The following is a 26,583-nucleotide window of genomic DNA, read 5'->3' as shown; positions in this document are numbered from 1 at the left end:
CGGGGGAAGATCTGGTAATTAAAAAAAATGTAGAACGGGTAGGATCTAGATATTGTATGTTTTGCTGAATATCTATAATCTTGATTTGACTTTAAGGTGAAAAATCTAAATGACTAAATGGCTTTTTGCAGACTGCGTAAGTTCTACTATTTTGCCCATTTGACATAGTCTTGCTTTCATTTGGAAGGCTCATTTGCCATTTGGCTTACTCTTGTTTCTTTTTTTACAATTAATTTTCTAATTCTATTTGAAATTGTGTGGCATTGGACAGGCCTATTATCATGAACAGGCCTAGCATGCATGGGTCAAATGACAGATCCTGTCAGTCATCGTGATTATACACATTCGCGGGCAGTCGATCCCACCTTCCTCGCGAGTGCAGCAGTGCAAACATGATGGGTGACAAATATGCGCGATGTTGAATTGCACATTTGGCGATCCTGCCAGGAGTGCATAAACATATTTCGCATAAAGTCACCCATCATGTTTATAGAAGTGAGTGAAAAAAAAAACAATTTCGGACACAGCCAAAAAAGTAAAGGCAGCGAAGCTTTTTGCATTGGTAAGAAGAGTGACGATTATGTTTTAGTTTTTTGTAAACACTCTTAATTGCTATGTCAAACCGAGTTATTTTTGTGGAAAAAGGAACGCAAAAAGATATGCTTGTTTGCCAGTCTCTTTCAATTTGTGAAGAGAAGTAGTTTCTTAGATACGATCTCGCCGATTTGATTTGATTGTTAATGGATTAATCAAGTGTGTGATTGGCGATAAACTTAAATACACCAATAAGAACTTCTGAGTTTTATTTTCAAAACAAGTTCATTTTGAAACTAAATGTTATAATGTTTAAATGTTTTTTTATTACAATAGTTTGAATTATCAAGAACACGTATTCGTACAGTTCTTTGAATGTGCAATGGATTGGAAGGTGTTACAGAAGTTTTCTCATTTGTTGATGGCTAGTGTTTGCTACGAGGTTGGCAAAGTTTCGAAAGATCGGGGTACTCTTTGAATGTTTTCAACTATCCTTTGGAAAAACTTAAGGTGCAATTTGTGAACGGTGTTATTGTGGATCAGAATGATCACAATTCTGCGTGGTGGGACGCCTGCATTCAAGTGTTTCTTCCTCTGCGTTGGTGGGACGCCCGCAAGAAGAACGGTGTTATTGTGGATCGGAGTGATCACAATTCTGCGTGGTGGGACGCCCGCATTCAAGTGTTTCTTCCTCTGCGTTGGTGGGACGCCCACAAGAAGAATGGTGTTATTGTGGATCGGAGTGATCACAATTCTGCGTGGTGGGACGCCCGCATTCAAGTGTTTCTTCCTCTGCGTTGGTGGGACGCCCGCAAGAAGAACGATGTTATTGTGGATCGGAATGATCATAATTCTGCGTGGTGGGACGCCTGCACTCAAGTGTTTCTTCCTCTGCGTTGGTGGGACGCCCGCAAGAAGAATAGTGTTATTGTGGATCAGAATGATCACAATTCTGCGTGGTGGGACGCCTGCATTCAAGTGTTTCTTCCTCTGCGTTGGTGGGACGCCCGCAAGAAGAACGATGTTATTGTGGATCGGAATGATCACAATTTTGCGTGGTGGGACGCCCGCACTCAAGTGTTTCTTCCTCTGCGTTGGTGGGACGCCCGCAAGAAGAATGGTGTTATTGTGGATCAGAATGATCACAATTTTGCGTGGTGGGACGCCCGCATTCAAGTGTTTCTTCCTCTGCGTTGGTGGGACGCCCGCAAGAAGAACGGTGTTATTGTGGATCGGAATGATCACAATTCTGCGTGGTGGGACGCCCGCATTCAAAAGTTTCTTCCTCTGCGTTGGTGGGACGCCCGCAAGAAGAACGGTGTTATTGTTGATCGGAGTGATCACAGTTCAGCCAAGCAAGAGTCTCTTGCTTAGCGATGGTCGATGACCTACAAGTAGTTTGGTGTTGTGGATCCGAAATGTCACAGGTACACAAGAGGATTGATTTAACTGATATTAGATATTCGGCCATGATTTGGAGCTGTTCATCGACCTTTTTTTTTAGTTACGGTATCTGGTTTTTGTTGCTGGCTGTTTAACAAATGTGAATGCACAGTGCATTGGACGTGTGTTCGAAAAAAGCAGAAGTAGTGGTAGTGATTTGTAGTACACGTGAAGTGTTACTTCACGAGTTGTGAGTACAATTGTGAGTCGAGACGCCCACTGCATGGGAGTTCCTTGAGAGTGGCTTCCCATATTTATGTGAACCATCATTTAAGTGTGTTCTTCGATTATGAAATGAGATGCACGCAATACAATGGAGTGCCGGGAATGATTGTTTGCTGCAAGATGCTTTTGTATTATGATGAGAGCGTAACCGGATGATACATAATATGTCGTAGGTGTTATTTTTTTCATACAGAAGAAAAGGGTTAATGCATTTTTTTGGAGAAGATGGGAGATGTGTGGCATTGGACAGGCCTATTATCATGAACAGGCCTAGCATGCATGGGTCAAATGACAGATCCTGTCAGTCATCGTGATTATACACATTCGCGGGCAGTCGATCCCACCTTCCTCGCGAGTGCAGCAGTGTAAACATGATGGGTGACAAATATGCGCGATGTTGAATTGCACAGAAATCTAGTCAAAACCGCATTTTATTTCAAAGACTTTTCCAGTTTATATGAAAATAGATTTTTAGTATAGTAAAAAAAAAATGATTTCACTAAATTAAACAACTCATCCCCTAATTATACACTTCATTGACCATATCGTTCTGGAATCAGGAAGACATGTAAGATCAATATTTCACATTGCCACGCAAACATTCATTTCCACCGCAGCACCGTCCACTTCCATCCGATCACCGATCGATCCCGGTGGTGGGTATTAACGAGGCGGAAAACCGTCACACTTTTCTTTGATCACTAGTACCGACCGACGCGCCTAAGCCCCGTACCGTGTGTTTAATCGTGGATCGACGACCATCGGACCTGTTGCTTCTTCTCAAGAGGATGAGCCAGAAAACACAGCAACGATGCACGACGACAACCAGGAACACACATTGACCGCTAAGTCAAACTCCAGGACGGAGGATCGGGGAGGCACGGGCACAAAATGCATCTGAGGATGCTTGCCTATTTATTCGCCGTCAAGCTGAGGGCCCTTCGGAAAGTTTGTTGTTTTTTCCTCCTTTCTCGCTCTCGAAAGTGCACCGAAACATCATCATCAAATATTTTAATGCTCGAGCGGCCTCATCTTTCTTATTTGACAATGAAGAGTACCTACCTATGGAGAAAAAATAAAAGCTGAACGAGGGTCGCACAATTGAGCTTTGGTGGACATTGCAGGGATCACATACACGAAAGGACAGGTATAGCTTTTCAAATAAATTCACCGAAGCGAGTAATTTCGAGTAGTTGACCATGCAAATAATAACCGCTCCGCGCCACGAATCGAGGTCCGATCGATCAGGTGGAGGCGGGATCCCGAGGAGTCATGTGGGGCAAAATCAATCACCTTGGAAGCATCTTGACTGGGGGAGCCGCTTTGTACGGGAGCTGGTAACGGACGGTGTCGAAAAAATGTCCTCCGTAAGTGATTTTGCAACTGAGACACAGTGAGACAGAATGTCAAATTTGAAACTGAAAATAATCAGATTTTCTAGCTATCATCTGTTAGATAAATTCAAGCGCTGTCAAAGTTCCTAATTGCACACTCAGTTGAGCTCGACGTTCTCTGATTATGTTGCATCTTCTGAGCAAAACTTTTGGTTTGTAAATTTCTATCCATATCTCACTAGAAAAGTTCATTTGAATTCGGCTGTACCAAAATAGTCATGAAGATATTAAAACGATATTTTAGTTGATATTTCACTTTAGGACCCACTGTGCGACGCTGAACGACGATCGATCGAGTACGGAGAAGATGACCCGACGGGTCGATGGATGGATGGCACGCATTCCACGGCGGCCCGGGAAGACGACGAAATCCGATACTTTTGCTCCTTTAGTTGCTGTTTGCTGATCGATACATAGTCAGCCAGCAGCGCAAAAGCAGAACGGAACTGATACTCTTGAGAAACATGACATGCTTCGGAGCCTTTGAAGCACCTTTCCTTTCGGGGATGATAGTGCCGGGACTGCTTCTACTGCTGCTGCTGACGATGATGACGGTCGTCAGGAGTCAAACTGTCCTGTTGAAAGTCAATTAATGGACATGTCAGCAGGTTTATATAACAAGACATTCAGATATTGTGCGAAATGTGTGTACGTTTCAACTCGAGCGATTTCCACAAACGGATTGTTTGTTTTTTTGAGCAAAGGTTACCCACCGAAAGTGTATCCTCGCTTGCCATTGACACAGGCAATGTGGTCAGGGGGACCAATCGCCTTCACCCAAATAGCTCATATTAACGCAATCGTTCAGTTGGTTGCTCTCTAAATCATTCCGCACCCGGCAGAAGGTAGGCAGGTACCGCGTGTGAACGCCGCGGCGCTTGATTACGACCAGCTGCTGAACTGCCGCCACGTCGAAGGAATCCGGCGGTTGCGCATTGCGGAGCACAGTTTCCCACACAATTGGAAGTGCATATCGTCGTCGTAGTCATCGCGTCGCGGCAATTTGAGGTCAAATCGTTGCAACTGATTTATTTCGCATTATTTTCACTTAATGAATGCGAAAAATGATATCGTATCACTTACAAGGATCTCTCATTAAGATGTGGTGACCATCGATCGATTGGTGGGAGTGCTGTCATGGCTCTGGAGCAGTGAATCTTGCCGTGGAAAATATTTATCTGAAATCACATTTTTAGTTTAAAGAGTCATTCAAACCACAGATTTAGTCGGAAGCTCAATAAGTCATGGATCTTGCAAGCTGATTAATAGTATTGAATTATTTGTAGTACAGCGAAGCGATAACGACAAAGAATGCAACACCATATACTAATCGATTTTGTAAGATTTTTTTTAAAGCTTTTAGTGGATTGTGTTCGCTTGTCATATAAGAAGCTAGAAAAAACCCATTTGATTTCACTACTGGAACTACTTGGTGGTGCTCACAGGATTCTGGATAATTTTTAAATTTAAACATATATTTTGCCCAAGTGTGCGCGATAACATTATCGCTTAGATTCACGGTCTGGACCAAAACGAACATTGTAGTTCCTACAAATCGATATCCTAAGGTTTCCAGCCATAAAATTCGAAAACCTATCAACTTTAATGTTCCACAAGGGAGGATAACATATTCTTTACATTATCTTAATCTGTATTAGTTTTATAGCGAAATAAAAGAAATAAGCTCGATGCATCGCAAGCAGCATCAGCCATGCCCCGGACGACAGCAGCATGTTATTTTATGCTGAATGTTCCATCTCTGCTTATGTGTGCTCAGCATGATGAGAGATCAGCGTTTTGTTTCGGATTTTGTTTGGATTACGGAGCTGTACTCGCACCGAGGACGTGCCGGTTCGAAATATGGGCAAAGGACTGAAATTCCTCTTCGCCCGGCTGTGCGTATGTGAGAGCCACCAAGGGTCAAGTGCGAGAACCAGGGCCATTCATATGGTCGAGACTTGTTTTGCATATCTAATTTTGTTGCCGTAAAAATGTTAATAAATTATTCATCTTAAACGCTTTATCTTTATAATACATTCCACAAGCGAGGATCGTCGGTTTGTGTGTTCAGCCAGATTGCGGTACGACTTTATTTCTGTGTCAATTAATTCCGAATTATCCTTCGTAAATGCACTAAATCCAAAATATATTTCACCGGAGAACGCAGAAAAATAATCATTAATTTTGGAACTTTATAGGAAACACCCAATATCAAAAGCATTGCCCTCTCCCAGAAACCATTCAAACCGATCGCTGTGGTCTGGAAAATCTACAATTTCCACTTAAACCGAGATTATTTATTGTAAACATCGAAAAAATAGATTTTTATTGCCGTCCGCTCACAGACCGATCCGGAGCAAGTTCAATTTCACTTTCAACACCGAGCATCGCAGGAACAAACGAGCAAACTGCTGGTTAATGATCAATAATTACACCACATCTCGTAATAATCTTCTTCTCTCGTACTCCAGCAGCTTCTCTTCGAGTACGGAGAGCAAATAATTTAAATTTTATTACAACCATTTAACGATTACAGCAGCTACTCTACTATTTATAAACTTCCACCCCTGGAGTCAAGACTAAGAATGCACACATTCACGCTCGATGGGCTGATCCAAGTAGAGTTGATCGAATTCCCCTTTTGCTTTTCTCCGTTTCTCCCGCACAGGGCCGAAGGCAGCAACATTCTGCTGGATCCCTCGCAGGTCTGCGAGAACCGGAACAACAAAAAAACCAAACGGCTAACCGGAAAGCTGGCGGACATCTGCAAGAATGACACCTCGCTGATGAAGGAAATCAAACGGGGCATCAGTCTGGGCTTCCGGGAGTGCGAGAACCAGTTCCGAAACAACATGTGGAACTGCTCGTGGACGATCAAACGCAGCATGCGGCGGATATTGACCAGGGGTGAGTGCTATCTTAGTGTATGGAATTATTACTAGACCAGCATTTGAAAAGGGCGTAAGCATAGCATAGCATAGCATAGCATAGCATATGTGATTGTACAAATCGTGGGTGGCTATACACGTTAATCCCCGCTTAACTCTTCAAAGGACCCAAGCAACATTTCTTTCATGAATCAATTTGAATAGCGCAATCAACAGAACAATATGAAAGCTATTGATTGCAGTATTAAAACTAATTCATCAAAAAATGCTACACTTAGGTCCTTTTGAAAAGCTAAGCGAGAATTGAACAAGCTACTGTATATTGTCGCAAATTGGTACTTGGGATTAGTACCTTTTCCTATACAGTAGCAGTTGTATACCTGGCCACGTCCTTACAATCACGGAAGGAAGGGAAGGAATGTTAGTTCAACATCTACTAGTGAAGATGCAGGGAACCCATACTACCTTCATAAATGTCTCGGGAAGGAAAATTTGTGTTAGTGGGTAAGGTGAATAATAAGGAGCTCTATTCGACAATATAGAGCGTTTGTCAATAACAGTATATGCTGAAAAATAATAAAATATATTCATCAATTTACTTACGAACCGTCCAAAGGAGGACAAAGTAACCTGGATTTTACAAATGTTTCGCATTATATACAAAACACGCACACTTATTCACCGAACATTATAATCAGAACCAAAAACTCGGATTTTACGAATGCTCTAATTCCTACCTGTAACACGTCCGATCACGCACCAAATGTTTACTCACTCGGCCGCGCGAACTATCTGCAAAACACAAAATTTCAACAAATCGCGCGATCGTACTGCCGTCCGAAACAAGAGCCAACACGCACTGAACTAATTAACTTTATTACCGGCCGCGCAATGCAAAACACAAAATTTTGGCAAATCGCGCGATCGTTCTGCCGTCCGAAACAAGAGCACCAGCATTTGAAAAGGGCGTAACAGCCAAAATTTATTTCTTCTGATTCTTCGTCTACATATAAAGCTATATGTGTGGACGAAGAATCAGAAGGAATAAATTTTTGCTGTTACGCCCTTTTCAAATGTTGGTCTAGATTAGTTCTTAAGCAGATCACAGAACCTGTGATCGAAGAAGACTGATGAAATATTTTTTTGTGGATACGAACTGGTTTAACAGTTCGTATTTAAGTGATAAAATGACCTACATTCCCATAAAAAAGAAAGGAGTGCATCAAGGACCATTATAGCACTCATAATAGTAACTTGTGCAACTAGTTGCAATAGGATGATTTTTTCAGCACGAGTTGTATGTTTATCCAACGAGGCTTGTCTTGGGATTTAATATGATAAGTCGGGACCAAACTGAATCCCAGTTAATCTGATTTACTTCACGCGATTGTTCTTACCATAAAATCAAGTTGATGCAGAAAAGCATCATTTTTCATGTTATTGAACCATATTGCACTGCTCGAAAACCAAGGAGCGATAGCTGAACCTATCTATGAAGTAATTGACATGGACAGTCATGGACATCAAACTATTTCATTTCTACGCGACGTAGACAATACACACAAACCAGGCCAACCGTATAAGTTTATCCGGAAATCCATATTCGTGCATTTGCTGCCATAGCTGGTCTCGATCGATTGTATCATGAGCAGCCTTGAAGCTGATAAATAGATGATGATGGGCACGTTGTATTCGCGGTATTTCTGCAATATCTCGCTCCTTCGTCCATGAGTTCCATGTGGTACTACTCTACGAACTTTCTTGCAAATGGTGCTAGTCGACTGCATAACATCTGAGAGAATACCTTGTAGGTGGCATTCGGCAATGTGATTGCGTAATTGTTGCAATTGTTGTTAATTGTTAGGACTTACAACACATTCCATCATTTCCTGCGGCAGAACCACATCCTCATTCAATTCTGGGTAATTACCCAGTCCTATGCTATGGCTAGTGCTTCTCTACCGTTTTTTAATAACTCTCCTGGTAATTGCTCAATCTTAGGGTCTTTGTTATTTTTCAGCTGGCTAATCGGAAGATCGGAGATCGGACGCTGTAAAACGTATGTCCTGCGCACGTGCTCTCAGGTTCGTCATCATGGGACGAGACTGAATTTGAACCATGTGTCGTCTAATGTACAATCATCGGTAGGCAATCTCTGTGTTTGCGGCGAGGATTATCAGGATATTGATTACGTCGAATATCTCTGGCTCCGAGGAAAACAACCAAAGCCTATTGGGGAAGTGTTTTCGGGTCTCGATTACATGAAAGTTGCTCGACTTTTGAAGGTTGCTTATGTAAGACTGTAATCAAAAATATATTTTGCTGATAATCAAGCGTAGCTGTTTTTTACCAAACGTCTTCCGTTCTAAAGTTTTAAAACTATTTCTTTTGGAGGAAAGAAACGCCAGTAACGAGGTTCTGTATAGACAATCTGAAACAATAACCACAGCTAAAAATAATAAGCTGGAAAAGCTTGTGAAATCACATAATTCATCAATAGACTTGTCATAGGACGAGTTTGTACCTCCACATTTAATTCCACCGCTTGATTGTACCTTGACAGATGCGTATTTCGACCTCAACAGTGTGGTCGTCTTTAGTGTCTCGTACTTGACTCGACTCGGTAGAGCTGTTGTATTAACTTATTGGAATTACTCTAAATAATTAATATGAAATGAGCAGAACATTATTTAAAATTATTTAATTACTTCTAAATAATTAGTTTATTACATAATTATGGGGAAGGGTCGCACAGTGGTGCGTTTGGCTAAAATCGTGAACTTTTTGTTTTACCACTTCAGGGTGTTATTTTTTGACATCGGTGTCTTCGGGAATAAATTTTAGAAAAATATGGCGCATCGAATGACGAAAAGTTGTAGTTCCAATTTTTGCCACAGGTGGCGCTGCAAAATGTAACTTCTTTAATAAACGATTTTTAAATATGGTGTCTTTGGCAAAGTTGTAGTGTAATTTATTATTAATTTTATTGCTGAAGACACCGAGTGTCCATCTATCATCGTTTTTTATATACGGGCCTTTTTTATGGACAGACCCTAAAAAAAACAGTATTTAAAGATATTTTCGAAACTAACAGTTTCAGGTCAATACAATGTTCTACAAAAATGTATAAATAATCAAAATAGACCACTTTCTGGAAGATACCAGGGATGTTTTTTGCAAACATGACTTGTTATCGGCGATTTAAGGTCGAAAATAGTGAAATTTGAGGGCTTCATATGCAACAGAGGGGCAAATTGGGGCAAGGAAATCCCCACAGGATTTAAAATATCTAGTCTGTAGTTTCATATGCATATAATTATGTCTGTCTCCACGTGTATCGAAACAAGTATTTCTAAATTTCATAAATTGACATTTTCAACTGATATTTATACAATAATTGAGATTTCACCACGCTGTTGAATGTTAATGTCAAAAGAAGTGCAGCGTGATCCTATTTTTTTGTTCTCTTCATCCAATAATTTCACACAATGCAAATCTGACGTCATACGCTCCTAGAGATGTCGTAAAATCCCGAATAATCGATTAGTAACTAATCGATTACTCTTTATTCTTGTCGATTATTGAATCGATCCATCGTTGTGTAGTAATCGATTTATAATTAAGCGATTATCACAACGATAAATCGATTAATCGAAGTAATCGATTTATTTGCGACTTAATAGAGATGTCGTTTATTACCGATTAGTAACTTATCAATTATTCTCGATTCTTGTCGATTATTGAATCGATTAACCGTTGGTAAGCAATCGTTTCAAAATAATTGGATTATCTCGACAATTAATCGATTAATCGAAGTATATATGATAGCGCCTGAATGATGGCAGTGGTGAGTAGAAAACCAGCTACTGCTTGGGATTCATTTTTAAACTATCATTAATTTGGAAGGTTAATTTGCCGTGAAGCGTTACGGAGCCGGAACACAGTTTTTCATGATTATTATACACTAATGTTAGTTTTGGGAAACCGAAAGACTCGCGGTTTGGTCGAGGTTGTATTGTATTCCCAATTATACAATAGGAAAGGAAGGGAATTTAGGTGCCTAATTAATTACAATGCTGATGTTCACACAGTTGGAATCCTTGGCGATGTTCCACTTCTGTAACGAGACAAATTTTTTTTGGGAGACAGCAAAGAGAGGAAGACATACAAATGAGGTTTACCGGTACACAACAAGAGGAAGACATTCTTAAGGGATTACGACAGCTAAAGTCTAACATCAGCAACTTTTAAACATTGGTGGACAAGGGACATGTATTCGAGATCAAGACCCGCCAACACTTCCCTAATAGGCTTTGGCTGCCTTCCTCGGACCTGAAGTCTTGGGATTCATTGGTAAGTGTATAATGTTAAGGTGTCAACTCATTCATTCTCTCGCTTAGTGTTATAGTGATGTCGCAAATTAATCGATTACTTAGATTAATTGATTCATCGTTGTGATAATCGATTAATTTTCGATTTCGGGATTTTAAGACATCCCTAGTAGCGTATGACGTCAGATTTGCATTGTGTGAAATAATTGGATAAAGAGAACAGAAAAATAGCTTCACGCTGCTCTTCTTTTGACATTAACATTCAACAGCGTGGTATGCAGTGTGGTCAAATCTCAATTATTATATAAATATCTGTTGAAAATGTCGATTTATGAAATTTAGAAATACTTGTTTGGATACACGTAGAGACAGACATAATTATACGCATATGAAACTACAGACCAGATATTTTAAATCCTGTGGAGATTTCCTTGCCCCAATTTGCCTCTCTGTTGCATATGAAGTCTTCAAATATCACTATTTTCGATCTTAAATCGCCGATTACAAGTCATGTTTGCAAAAACCATCCCTGGTATCTTCCAGAAAATGGTCTATTTTGATTATATATACATTTTTGTAGAACATTGTATTGACCTGAAACTGTTAGTTTCGAAAATATCTTTAAATACTGTTTTTTTTAGGGTCTGTCCATAAAAAAGGCCCGTATTTCAAAAACGATGATAGATGGACACTCGGTGTCTTCAGCAATAAAATTCATAATAAATTTCACTACAACTTTGCCAAAGACACCATATTTAAAAATCGTTTATTAAAGAAGTTACATTTTGCAGCGCCACCTGTGGCAAAAATTGGAACTACAACTTTTCGTCATTCGATGCGCCATATTTTTCTAAAATTTATTCCCGAAGACACCGATGCCAAAAAATAACACCCTGAAGTGGTAAAACAAAAAGTTCACGATTTTAGCCAAACGCACCACTGTGGGTCGTGTGGCCGAAACTTATTCGGCTGAATGCCACTAGGCCGAACAAATCATTTGGTCATAGGTCATTTGGCCAAACAGGTCAAATGGCAGAATAGGTCATTTGGCCGAATAGGTCATTCAGCCGAGTAGGCTATTTGGCCGAACAGGTCATTTGACAGAATAGGTTATTTGGCCGAATAATTCATTTGGCCAAATAAAGCCTGTCTACGTTAAATTTCGGACACTGTGACAATGTCCAATTGATTTGTAGCCATTTTATCACTTTGGACAAGAATGAAAACACGCTGAACGAATCACATAAAGTGGAGAGATTGAGTTGTCATGTAAATTGATCTTCTTAGTAGTTTGTGAAAATTTTAAAAAATCGCCCTGGATGATGGGTGTCCGAAATTTAACGTGAACAGGATTTAGGTCATTCGGTTGAATAGGTCATTTGGCCAAGTAGGTTATTTGGCCGAATAGCCAAATGTGTTATTTCACCTAGACCTGTGCGCCGCCATACCACGTCACCGCCAACGATTTTCTCACGCCGCCGCTGTCGTCAAAAATAAATCGGCGCACCGCCGTATGAAAATTAATCACATATCAAATATTTTTTTACCACGCCGATGGAAATTTTTACTGTTAAGTCTACATTTACCTCGCACCTCTCGGAAATACTTACTTTCCGTTCATATTATTTTAATTCATAGAGGTGAACCAGCCAAGAGCTGAAAGCCTCTTTAATTAAGAAGAAAAAATTAGTTCATATGACAAATATCTTTTTTTATAATTATGCAGCATTTATTTCCATTTACAATAAAGTTTAGACCCAACAAAATTAAAAGCTGGTCAAGGGCTAATTTTATTAAAAATAGAATTTTAGCTAAAAAAGTAGTTTATTCAGTCTGAATTGTTTTTTGGGGAACCACTAGACTGTTGTTGCTCAATCAAACAAAACAATATTTGTTCAAAAAAAATCCACCTGCAATTTAATATTCAGAAAATAAGGAAATTGTTCCTCAAGGATTCAAGGAATTGCTCCTAGAACTTCTACGGCAGTTCGTACTAGAATATTTCGTTCTGAAAATATTCCAGAATTTCATTTAAAAATTGTTAGGAAACTCGACAACCTATTTTTAAATTCTCCATGGACTAATAAGTCTACTTATAGAATTTCTTCAGAAACTCTTTTAGGAATTCTTTCGAAAATTTCTCTTGTAAGTCCATGGGAAAATTCATTCAAGAATTCATACAAAAATTTCTTCTGAGTTTCAAACCAGGGAAATCCTTTGTGAATTTCTTCAAAAATACTTCCTTCGGATATCCGTCGTGAATTCTTTATGAAAGATTAATTTCCCGGTCCCTTAGGGAATTTCCTTGAGAAATTTTCAGGGGAACATAGAGAACAGGAGAACAGAGCTATTTCTGGGATTGAAGGAATCTTCGCGAAGACTTTTGTTGGTATTTTTAAGAGACTTCTTGGACTATTCATAAAGAATTATCTGAATTAAAAGTGGAAAAATCTTTGCAATAATTTCCTTACGATATGTCGGAGGATTTTTCAAGGAAATTTCCCGAAAAAATTCTGTAGAGTTTCCTGGGTTAATTATTGGAGTAATATTGGAAAAGTGTCCGTGGGAATTGCCGGAGAGAACTTGGAAGAATTTGTGAAGGAGTTCTTGCAATTTTTTTTTCGGAAGAACTCCTAATCAAATTTCCAAAGAATCAATATTTAGAGGAATTTATTTGTGAATTACTATCCGGGAGAATCCTTTGGAAAATTATGGAGTAGATATTTCTGGGTTAATTTAAGAAGAATTCCCAGAGAAATGCGCGTAAGATTTTCTAGATCTTGATAGACTTCGTTATTTAATTTTCATAAGAAGCTCTTCAAGAATTCCTCGACAATTTTCCCGAAGAATTCCTCGAAAATTTTCCCGAAGAATTCCCGGTAAGTGGATCAAATGGAATGCCATGTGAAATTCGGGTGGAATTCAAAATAAATATCTTAAGATTTCTCGTAGTAATTTTTGTAGAGTTTGCGAAGGAGTTTATTAAGTGTTCTTGGTGGAGTTTTTGGGGGAACTCCAGAGAGAGTTTCAGGAGAAATTTATCAGGTACTCGTAGAGGAGCTTCTGGAGAAATTCTTGGAAAATTTTTTCAGACGGATTCCTGGAATAACTTCCGGAGGAATTCCTGGAGTAACTTCCGGAGGAATTCCTGGAGGAACTTCCAGAGGAATTCCTAGAAGAACTTCCAGAGGAATTCCTGGAAGAACTTGCGGACGAAGGAATTCCTGGAGGAACTTCTGGCGGAATTCCTGGAGGAACTTTCGGAGGAATTCCTGGAGGAACTTCCGGAGGAATTCCTGGAGGAACTTCCGGAGGAATTCCTGGAGGAACTTCCGGAGGAATTCCTGGAGGAACTTCCGGAGGAATTCCTGGAGGAACTTCCGGAGGAATTCCTGGAGGAACTTCCGGAGGAATTCCTGGAGGAACTTCCGGAGGAATTCCTGGAGGAACTTCCGGAGGAATTCCTGGAGGAACTTCCGGAGGAATTCCTGGAGGAACTTCTGGAGGAATTCCTGAAGGAACTTCCGGTGGAATTCATGGAGAAACTTCCGGAGGAAGGAATTCCTGGAGGAACTTTCGGATGAATTCCTGGAGGAACTTCCGGAGGAACTTCCGAAGGAATTCCTGGAGGAACTTTCGGATGAATTCCTGGAGGAACTTCCGGAGGAATTCCTAGAGGAGACGTCTAATGAGCTATTCGGCCAAATGACCTATTGGACAAATATGAGTTTTAGCTATATAATCGTTTCACAAAAAGCAAGCATTTGCTTGCTATAAGGAAAGTAATGATATCATCTTTTCGTCAGGAGCACGAGATTTCAAGGCAATGCATATTAGAAAAGTTGGTTACTATTTATCAAAAACATACATTCATATTTGCCTTAAACCAATTAAGGATGGATATCAAATTTCTATGCTTTATTTCGAACGCAGACTTCAGTTAAGAAACCATGATTAATCCACCTAGCGGTGTTGGTGCCTTTCTCGTGCAAAAAAAAACTAAAAAATATGAGTGAGTGTTTTTTAGCGTGTTTTGCGCATAGAAAATAGTATTTTGGCCATAACTTCTGATCCCATAGTCCAATTTGGCCAATTTTCAATAGCAAACAATGGGACAGGATTCTCAGTTGAATGGAACTAGTTGCGAGTAATTCGGTCAATGCTAAGTTCCAAAAAGTGTGTCTACAAAATTTTGTACACATACACACATACACTCACACACACACACACACACACACACACACACACACACACACACACACACACACACACACACTAGGGTGGCTTAAAAAACACTTTTTTTCAATTTTGTGATGGGTAGCTCTCTTCTTCTTCTTCTTTTTCTTCTTCTTCTTCTTCTTATAGGCATTACATCCCCACACTGGGACAGAGCCGCCTCGCAGCTCAGTGTTCATTAAGCACTTCCACAGTTATTAACTGCGAGGTTTCTAAGCCAAGTTACCATTTTTGCATTCGTATATTATGAGGCTAACTCGATGATACTTTTATGCCCAGGGAAGTCGAGACAATTTCCAATCCGAAAATTGTCTAGACCGGCACCGGGAATCGAACCCAGCCACCCTAAGCATGGTCTTGCTTTGTAGCCGCGCGTCTTACCGCACGGCTAAGGAGAGCCGCTCTCTTATTCGGTTCTATTTGATGCCCTGATACTCTGGACAAAATTTCAGCCAAATCGGTCAACGTTTAGGCGATGCTAAACTCATTGGAAGTTTATATGGAAAAATGTATGCAGAAACATCCAAAAACAGTGGTTTGCAGTTGGACGGCACAATTTACGATCAATAACTATGATACTCATTCAGTATTTGTAGAAATAAATACAGAATGTTATGCTGAAAACCGCGAGAAGATTAGAGTTTATTACGCAAAGATATTAGCATTTTACTGGAGTGTTATAGGGGTGAATGTATTTCTTTTCAAAGCCAAAAGAAACGAAATTTGCTCAAACCCCACTTCAGAGCCGGGCAAACTCTAATCTTCTCGTGGTTTTCTGCATAACATTTTGTATTAAATTCTCCAAGATCTGAAAGAGTACCATAGTTCTTCATCGTAAGTTGTGTAGTCTAGGTACAATTTACTGTTTTTGTTTGTTTCTGCATACATTTTTACATATAAACATCCAACGAGTTTAGCACCGCCCAAACGTTGACCGATTTGGCTGAAATTTTGTCCAGAGCATCAGGGCATCAAATAGAACCGAATAAGAGGGCGGCCCATCAAAAAAATTGAAAAAAGTTTTTTCCATACAAATTTGAGCCACCTTAACACACACATACATACATACACACAAACAGACATCACCTCAATTCGTCGAGCTGAGTCGATTGGTATATAACACTATGGGTCTCCGAACCTTCTATCAAAAGTTTGGTTTTGGAGTGATCATATAGCCTTTTCGTATACTTTGTATACGAGAAAGGCAAAATTGAAGCATATCCACCATTGCATTCGTAAACATTTCTCCTCACAGTCAATTTAGGATTAGGAGAGGAAAATTTGTTCGACACTCATTGATACCAGAGACCGAGGAATCCTCTGCATCTCCGTGAACGCCATGGGAAAGGAATCGTTGGTTAGTTGAGTCAAGTACTAGACACTAAAGACGGCCTTACTGTTGAGGTCGAAATACGTATCTGTCAAAGGTACAATGAAGTAGTGGAATTGAATGGAATAGTACAAACTCGTCTAATGACTTGTTGAGATGGTAATTCATGGGAAGTCACGTTGGTAAGCGAATACATTTTTATTGTGAACTAAAATATTTTGAAAACACGCAGACAAAAACCATAAATCAAATCTATAAAATGCGTAATTAATGTGCTTCTTTTAATAAGGTTCTGCAACACGATCAATCCCGCACTGATAAATTTTCTGATCTTCGATGCAGAAATTATTTTTTTCACTTCGCGTTCTCCCGGACTAGCTGGCATATTGCGATTCTTTTTTTTTAATCTGCAACCTTGCGCGCCAGTTACGCGCCGGCTCCCGTGTGCCGAATTGTGCGCCGTATCCTAAAGGCACTATCAAATCTATACTTTCGCCTCTAATTCTATCATGAACATGTATGTCTAAGTTTGGAAGATAATATTAGCATTTCCATCTCTTAGTGCGAATACTGAATCAGTTTACTATCTAAGGACCAATCCTATTCGGGAACAATTAATATTTGGAAAGTGATCGCCCCGTAGCAGAAACTTCCTCGATCGACCAACGTGTTATGTACGCAGCTAGTCGGTCTCACGTTGCAACAGCTGCCAACATTCATCACAATCAATCGAGCCTCAAATCAGGAACACCCCAGAGACGCTGATTCTCTAATTCGTACTCAAAACGATACGCACTCGTGCCGTTCGTAACACGGACATCTACCTCGAACATGGAACGAACGTTCAGCCAATGTAGTCAAAACCGTTGTCATCTTGGCAAACGCAAAACGCAACAAAATTGATCAAGTTTCAGCCTCGTGTCAACCAGTCAATTCACCCGTCAGTAATCCGTCCGCAGTCATCTGTTCGGACCATTTGCGCTCGTTCGTCGAACCAAATTGATTGTAAACCGATCACGCGCAAGGCAATCCCATCGCGGTCCTTCTGTAATCGAAACGTATTTACCATTTAGCCTTTGCCATTGCCATCGACCACCGTCGTCAGCCAGTCAGTAGTTGTGAGCTTGTCTGATGGGGAGTCACTATTTGCCCGCGTTGATTGGCATGTCGTGTTCGACTCGAAATAGGATCAACCAGAACCATCTGGGTCCCACCACCATGAAGCGATGGGTCGTCCGTGTCCAGATCCAACTCTAGCGGAGACAATTTACCTGTCAATTTGTGAATACCTTAAATTAACTTTATGCGATCGAATCATGGTTAATGTTTATTGAATTTAAGTGATGTAATCTTGACAATTTCAATGAGATTGTTTATCTTCAGTGAATTGCGGCGGACGACAAGAAAGGGCGATCGGATCGGAGATGGAATCTGAAAGGCAAATCTGGCTTCGAGCTGGAATCAGCGATATGTGGACTTTGGGTAAAAATGGAGGCAGAATGTGATTTACAACCCCTTTCTGGAAGTATGTCTGGACGACGACAAAGGATGATCCCAACTCTCAACGTACTTGGTTGGGTACCTATAGAGAGGTCGTTTATCCAGAGCAGTCCAGGTAAATAACACCTTGGCCAGCTTGTGCTCAACGTTCCGCGCCGAAAGGGTTACATTCCTTGTCCACGGGAGTCGTCCAGATGGATGGGTGAGAATGCGCTGATAATCCTCACTGCAGAATATAAACACATTCGCGTATTATAATGATCATGCGGTCTCTTTTTGACCTCCGCGAAGATCTACGTCAAGGTCCACCAAAAATGGATCGATAGGAGCAGCGTGACTCGCTTCCTCCGTGAACATGGCAGTAGATCTGCCGCATTACGCGTGGTACCAACAAACGGTTAACAAACATCGGGCCACGTCCTGATGTAAAAGAGAAAATTGACTGTCCCCGTCGCTTGACCATTCCTTACACCGAACTTGCATAAAGTAGTCATGTGCTGGCGCGGTCAGCCCAAGAAAGACCAAGGGGGTGGAACGTAAAAACAATAACAGACTTCAGCTCCCTGAGACAAGGTAGGTTGTTTGTTTGTTTTATTGATCCGATCGCTAACAAATCTCCGACAGGCCAAGTCAGAGCATTTCACAGCGCTTGCCTCCACCCGTTCGTTGTCGTTGGATGTCACGTCGTTTTCCCTCTCGATCCGGATGAATGTCGCTAATAAAGGGCAAGTGCATGACGGTAGTCTCTTTTTTCGGAGAAGCTGATCGACGAGGAAGGGCACGATTCGAGCATTGACTTGGTGTAGAAATGGAACTGTGCAAGTCTTTATGTTTCGTCAAAAAGTAACCGCATTCTCCCATGCAAGATGCAGCCAGGTCCCACATGCACACTCCGCAACAACTGAAACTCTCAATGGGGTAAATGTAATTTATTGCGATGACAATATCGTTACATTCGATTTAAATTTTTCGATTCAAAAGACGATCAGAAGCAAGGAGGTAACTCGACAGCCATCGGACAGCGTTGACATTTTGCAGGAAATCTGGATCAGGATGGGTTTAGTTGGGCGAGTGCCCTCCAGCCGTCAATTATCGGTAATTTAACATGAAATATTCGGACATTTTTCACGATTGTCTCTTGAGGGAAATTATGCAATATATCTTCTGATTGTGCAGAAGTTGTTTCTAGAGTTATTTTCTCACGTTCAACAATATTTCCTAATGTTTGTGGAAAATAACCCCGTGAAATATAAAGTGAACTTGAGAATTAATAAATTAATTAGTATTTTTTTTTCTTTCTAAAGTATGTATTGTCGAATAATTGATATTCTTATTAGACTCCTATTTCATTGCAAGCATTAATTAATTTATTTAACATATCCATATGTATAATAATTTGCGAAAGATCCATCCAGTCATAGTCACCAGCATTCGCATCAATTGTTTATATTTTATCTCGCCTAAATTTAACCAATTTTTCTATTTCCATCAATACATCGGCGGCGCCTTCCATGAGCGCGTGCACATCCGTAATTGTTTGTTGATTTTCCAGTGAAGCAATTCATGTGTCTTTGAGCCGAACCGTGCGCGCAGCCCACCGGCAACCTGAAATGAAGCTCGTTGGCGCCTCCGCCTACGCCAACAACTCGCTTTGAGCAAACGTCGGTCGTGTCTGAACACCGAAAATGACTTAATCAGATTCAGCCGAAGACAATTTTCCATAATTTCATGGAGGAACAAACAAACCCGCAATCTGGTTAACGAGAAATTGTTAAATGCTTTGTCGCTTTTTGGGTGCGTCTTTGGTCGTCGAAAAATTTCGATGAACCCCTCACCGATTCAGAGCCAATATTGACTGCAAAGAGTCAACTTACCAGGCCCACGAGGACGATCCAGCCAGTGGCAACATCGTTTAGCAAATGCAAATGATGTTAGCCATCATCGGTTGCGTATTTTGAAATCAATTAGCGCCACCCGCGAGATCTGGGCAGGGACCCCAAAAGCTGCGCACAGTCGAGTGTATTTATTTATGCTAATTTGGAGATTTCTCCCACCGCGTGTCGAACGGTGTGTGTCGTACAGAGCGCGGGTACCAAAGGGGTGCCAGCACATAATTTAATTAAACGATATTTATTTTATCAGTACCCTTCAGCTGGAAATTTATATTGACTTTCAATTTCGGTCTTATCGCAGTGCGGAGGTTTTCGGAGCCCCCGGTTTCACACGCTACCGTAAGGGATCATATTTTTGGATGGTATCAATATCCGCAGACCATCGTTACATTACTACATGAGGCATGCACAAGCTGCTTTTAATCTGGGCACCTCGCGAAGGAATGTCAGACTACAACCAAGGATGTTATCGATCATTTAGTAATCTGCGTTCGATCATTTAGTAGTTTGTCAATAACTCATTCCAGAGGCTAAATTTCAAAATGTGTTGTATGGTGAACTTTTAGTGCGAAGGTTTTTCTACAACTCTCCTTAACAGGTCGATGTTCGAATTCCACTGCTAAAGGAGTTACGGTTCTAGTTGCTATATTTATACTAAATGATAACAAAATATGCAATCATTTAGTCTAAGTTACTGCTACTAGCGCTATAGCTCCGTTATTAGTGAAATTCAAACAACGAGCTGTTAGGCAGAGTTGTAGATAAACCTTTGCACTAGAAGTCCACCATACAACACATTTTGAAATTTAGCCTCTGGAATGAGTTATTGACAAACTACTAAATGATCGAACGCAGATTACTAAATGATCGATAACATCCTTGCACTCAACCCTCTTTTTACGTCACTTATTGAGGGGACGTGAACCGAATGTTACGTAAAAAGAATTTTTGCTAAAATTTCTAGTAGGTATTTCACTTAATTTATTGATCATTTGATACTTTTAAATACATTCACGTGCGTTTTACATGAGGTATTGTGAGATCTCTCCAAATCCAGGCATATTATCTTCCAGATAAGATCTCTAAATTGTCCTGAAGTTTGAATGAAATGGTCTACCGAATCAGACAAAGCTTTCACGATGTCTCCAGCCACGGTGTCAACCCAATTTTGTCCTCCGATTATTTGTCTTTCACTTGCGTTTTCAATTCTTGCATATATGAAGTTGTAAGATTTCCAAATTGTCCTGGAGTCTGAATCAAATGGTCTACTGTATCTACTGAGGTTCAGCCGCGAATATGAGATGATTTAAGATCTCCAAATTGTCCTGAAGTTTGAATGAAATGGTCTACCGAATCAAGCAAGGCTTCCACGATGTCCCCAGCCGTGGTGTCAACCCAATTTTGTCTTCTGAGTATTGATCTATCACTTCTCTGGTTTAAAAAAAATATGAACCATTTTTGAGAAAGAAGCCAACCACCCTTCGGTTTTCCGTGTTGCTTTTGAAGCCTCCACGCCACATAATTCTAAGATGATCTGGAATGGAATAATTGTCGAATGCGTATCTAATATGGGTCTATGGAACAAAAAAATTAAAAATAATAAACCTGTCCTGCTTAACATTTCACCCATGACTTTCTTAAATTATGTGGAATGGAATGGAATGGAATGGAACAATAGTTGAAGAGGTACCCAATTCAGTCTTATGGATCAAAACGGGTATGAGCATGTTTTTTTTTAATAGATAACAGCCTTTTGGTTACGCGTGTAGACCAAGGCTTATATTTCAGGGATGCATGATATTCATAGTTGACGCCGTATCCACTTTGGTTCTATGGATCAAAAAGGGCATGACCCAATTCATATGTGACCGGATTTAATCACAACCATTTTTATCTGACTTGTGCTGCTCGGGTTGTTACCGCGGCTGGGGACATCATAGAAACCTTGGTTGATTCGGTAGACCATTTGATTCAAACTATGCCTGGATTTGAAACGCAAGTGAAAGAAAAATACTCAGAAGACATAATTGGATTGATACCGCGGCTGGGTACATCATGGAAACCTTGGTTGATTCGGCAGACCATTTGATTCAAACTCCAGGACGATTTGGAGATCTTACTACATATCATATGTCTAAATTTGAGACGCAAGTAAAAGACAAATATTCGGAGGACATAATTGGGCTGCTACCGCGGCTGAGGAGTCCATGGAATTCTTGGATGACCGTGAAAGGAACGGCTGCTTAAGGCATATTGAGTTTGGTTTAATAAATCATATAGGGCATGAACCATTTTTAAAAGAGATAACACCCCTTCGGTTACGCGGGTTGACCTGAAGACCTATACTCCAGGGAATTCTTGGATAACCTGGAACGGAATTTGGTTTAATATATCAAATATGGCATGAACCATTTTTAAATAGAGATAACAGCTCTTAATTCCCTTACGCTTGTAGACCTTAGGTCATTGGTTACGCGTGTAGACTCCAGGAAATTCTTGGATGACCTGGAATGGAACAATTGTTGAAAGCAAATGATGAATATACAAAGCATCTAGGGGAAAAGTGGGTAAAACCGACACCTTAAGCAACTTTACAGTTCTCCAATCAATGAAGCAATTTTCCGGTCTAGAAATTTCATACAAGCATAGTTTGGCTCTTCATGCATCATTCCATGAGCTCTCAGGACAATTTTTCTTGATAGAATTTGATTTATGATGAAAACGCGAACAGTCCAAACAGCTGGGGAGCGGGTAAGATCAACACCACATGAGGGTAAAACCGACACCTCAGGGTCAGTATGGAATTGAACGTCAGAACAATTCTAAACTATGTAACAACATAATTGAAAAAGTTAAACAACATTCATTTTGATATTTGTGTATGGAATTTATATTAGGGGTCACTAAGAAACGATGGTTGAACAGAATTTTATATTTTTAAAATCATCACCACATATCATATTTTATTTAGTTTCCTTAATGGGTCGGGTAAAAAATATATAGAGTATTAGAATGTTAGTAACAAATTTACTAACTACTGTAAATATTGACCTACATTTAAATTTCACTTATTTTAAAAAGTTGTTTATAACGGCGATTTCAAATAAATGCGTATGGTGCAGTTATGACAAGAAATGAAAACGACTAGTGCCGTAGGTGACAAGCTACATGTTTACAGGGGTGAAAATGAATCACGAAAGGACAACACTAGAGAACGGATTGATATCTAAAAGCAAAATAAGCCTAAAAATACGGTTCTTCTTCGAGCGTTATTGTTATCCGACCTGCATGTTTTCTTTGATGACTTAATATTACACCCTAGACCTATTGTCACGCCCAATGATGATATGGTATGTAATCAGTCTATGATTAAGTTATATTCCCCGGCGCCTCGTTTTTCAATATTTGAATTATATTTTGCGAATGACGAGTCCAATAAAACATAGGTATTTCGTGATTCGATGGCAGGTGTCGAATTTACCCCAACTGATAACATAATAATGATGATGGATGTATGGATGTTTATAATTAGAAAAGTTAACTATTTTTCCACAACATACACAAAATGATGTTCAATTATGGATCAGAGATGGATTAAATACTAAAAATTAGCTAATTATTGTCGTAAAAGCTTATGCCAAAATTTTACATAACTCATCTCCTCAATGATGATCAATGCTAACTGTCTGTTTATTATGACTCTTACACGTCTCCGCCATTTACAAAATGTCTAGAAATACAAGAAATCAAACGTTTATTATTTTGTCGAAATTCTGTCCGATAATCACTTGAAATCAGAGATTTGAAGTGGTGTCGGTTTTAGCCGCAGTGTCGGTTTTACCCACAGTTCACCTACTTTGTTCTTTGGGTTTCTAACAGTACCTTCTTATAGGCTTACTTTTGGATGTCAATAATGTTTCAAATTCTGTTTACGTCACATGCCGTAAAAAGCGGGGGTCTGATGTTTTGGTTATGTTTTCGTAGTGTAGATGCAGTCTCCGTTCTTCTGCTTGTCGTTTATGGAACTGTCAGTGTGGAACGCACCTATCTCTTTCTTTCCCATTATTCTTCTTATGGCTGTCAGTGCGGAATTTTCTATGTTGGCTACGGAATGAACTGTGGTAGTGGTATACAAGTGTCAGTCCCGTGGTAAAAAGGAGGTCGTAAAACGAAGTGACGTATAAAAAATTGCCGTAAAAAGAGGGTTGAGTGTATTTTTTTTTGTACATTCTGCCAAGCTCATCAATAGTCACTGTTGTGATTTATTCCTGACAGGGCCAGTTCGTCGGGGCGAGCTTGGATTTCCAAAAGCGACGTAATCAAGAGAAGTTTACAGGTCCGCAGAACCTCAACCCTAATATACCTGATTTCTAAGTATCCAATATGGCAACTACGGACATGATTTTACCAGTCAGTCGTATGTACTACTTGCAATGGCTATTATAATCATCTTCATTAATAACAGTGAACCTCGCATCAAGGGGTTCTTCTAGATTCATGGATTTGGTGAGAACAAATTCCAAGATAAGGCAGCTGTTGGAGGCCATCGTTCGATCGAAGCTGACCAAAAGTAACCATCAATCTGCCGACTTTCTCGATTAACATCGAGAAGTGCAACGTATCAGTTGGAACCGAATTACACGATATTTTGTTAAATCAATGTGTCCATGAACGTGGACTTGGTTCTGGGGGTCTCCTGTCTCCTGCTTGTCGTTTATGAAACTATCAACGTGGAGCTCACCTATTTCTTTTCTTCCCATGGTTACCCTTATGGCTGTCAGTGTGGAATTTTCAATGTTGGTTACGAAGCGAACTGTAGTGATGGAATACAAGTGTCAATCCCGTGGGTAAAAGATTTTTCGTATCTTCAGTGTCATGTGGCAGATATCTTTGGAAGAGTGACTGTCGGCCCTTAATGAATGCGTTTTCAGTTGAGTTGTTTATAGTGGAGCATCAGTTCCAGCCGCTGATCATAAGCTGCAACGTGTTGGCCTTGAAGGATTTCGAGCCTTGTTTCGATCTTGATCCTACGTGGAGATCGGTGTTATTGAAAACAAACAATTGTAGGTAAGAAGCACGTTGCGAGGAACACTTCGTTAGGACGGTCTAACGGGGAGAGGACTGCAGTTACACTTTTTTAGAAGATTAATAGCGGCGCCAGCCAAGTTCTTACAGTCAATTATGAAAAAGGAAGGAACATTAATAGGTGATGTATGCTATTTAGAGACCTTGTTCACTTTTGCGTCTTTACAAAATTCACATGGAGGAACATCGTGGGATCTGGATTCACACTAATAAGTGGTGTGACCCCAAAGCAGGGCCCTCCTTAGCCGTGCGGTAAGACGCGCGGCTACAAAGCAAGACCATGCTGAGGGTGGCTGGGTTCGATTCCTGGTGCCAGTCTAGGCAATTTTCGGATTGGAAATTGTCTCGACTTCCTTGGGCATAAAAGTATCATCGTGCTAGCCTCATGATATACGAATGCAAAAATGGTAACCTGGCTTAGAAACCTCGCAGTTAATAACTGTGAAAGTGCTTAATGAACACTAAGCTGCGAGGCGGCTCTGTCCCAGTGTGGGGATAATGCCTATAAGAAGAAGAAGAAGAAGAAGACCCCAAAGCTTTTTATACTCATATGAACACGCAATAATTAATCAATTTATCGACCATACTAGGCAGAACCAAACACAACTATGATTGCGCGATCGTTCTGCGTCCAATATAAAACGCGAACCAACGCGCACTGAAGGCTTTACTTTCTTATTAATTTACTCACCCGCACAAAAAAGAACCAAATACTTTTATGATTTTGCAAACACGTCCAATCCTGCAATAATTGAATGGGCCGGACAAAACAGAACTAAATACCTGGATCCGCGTCCGATGCGAAACACGTTTGACCGAACTGCTTATTTGGTCGAAAAAGTCGTTTGGCTGAAAGTATCGTTGGCCTACATGGTCGTTTGACAGAAATTGCCATTTGGTCAAAAATGGCATGAGACTGAATGGGTCACACGGCCTGGAAATGTCTTTTGGCCGAACAGCTGATTAGATCGAAAAAGTTGTTTAGCTTTTGAGCTTAGTTTTGCTTTGGCTGACTACACATATCTATGGTTGCTAATCCGTGATTGACCAGAATCAGTAAAATTGCACGAAGGAAAACCTGATTGATTAACTGTTAGACAGTTAGGGAGAGGGAAGAAATATTAGTTAATGATTTCTGCGAATTGTAGACCATGTTTACATCTGCGTCTCCACAAAAACCAAAGGAAGGATTATCAGTTAGTCGATAGGCATCGTTGGATCGGGATTCACTCTGATAAGCGATGTGACCGTGCCATTGTTTTACACAATAATTTTAACTAACTATGATTCGGCCGAACAAAGCAGAACTAACTAACAACCAGGACTCCGAGCAGGAACACGATTCAACGCGTATCAATTGATTCACTTCTCGATCGCACAAAGCACAACAATACTAGATCGAACGAAATGTCTATGTACCGAGTATGAACACTTCTCACCGTGCATGGCCGGTGGCAAATTCAAACCGTTGAGGATCGCGTTTTGGACGACCGAATTGATGCGCAGCACCAACACACGATCTTCCAAACATTGACGAGAGAAAAAAAAATCACAGCCCGGTGGAATGCAAACTGTGGAGGATCGCGCTCTGGGCAATCGAAACGACGCGCAGCACTCTGTACTTTTTTGACCGAAGGCTACTGCAAACTATGGAAGATAGCACTTGTCTCAACCGAAGCAAGGCGCAATACAAGCGAAAGAAACGCCGAATACCAAATAGATATA

The 26,583-nt window shown here is 40.3% G+C and overlaps 1 protein-coding gene across 9 annotated transcripts in view; it reads left to right on the top strand.

Moving 5' to 3' along the window:
* Positions 1–26,583, top strand: part of LOC134217569 (protein Wnt-6) — an 83,378-nt gene that overhangs the window by 44,756 nt on the left and 12,039 nt on the right. For all 9 annotated transcript variants that reach the window (XM_062696351.1, XM_062696352.1, XM_062696350.1 and 6 more), the window contains exon 3: positions 6,265–6,503. In XM_062696351.1, coding sequence (XP_062552335.1) covers positions 6,265–6,503 — 239 coding nt within the window. The remainder of the gene's footprint in view (positions 1–6,264; positions 6,504–26,583) is intronic.

Source organism: Armigeres subalbatus, chromosome 2 (assembly GCF_024139115.2).
Source record: "Armigeres subalbatus isolate Guangzhou_Male chromosome 2, GZ_Asu_2, whole genome shotgun sequence".
Taxonomy (NCBI): Eukaryota; Metazoa; Arthropoda; class Insecta; order Diptera; family Culicidae; genus Armigeres; species Armigeres subalbatus.
This window is presented reverse-complemented; position numbering and strand designations above follow the sequence as displayed.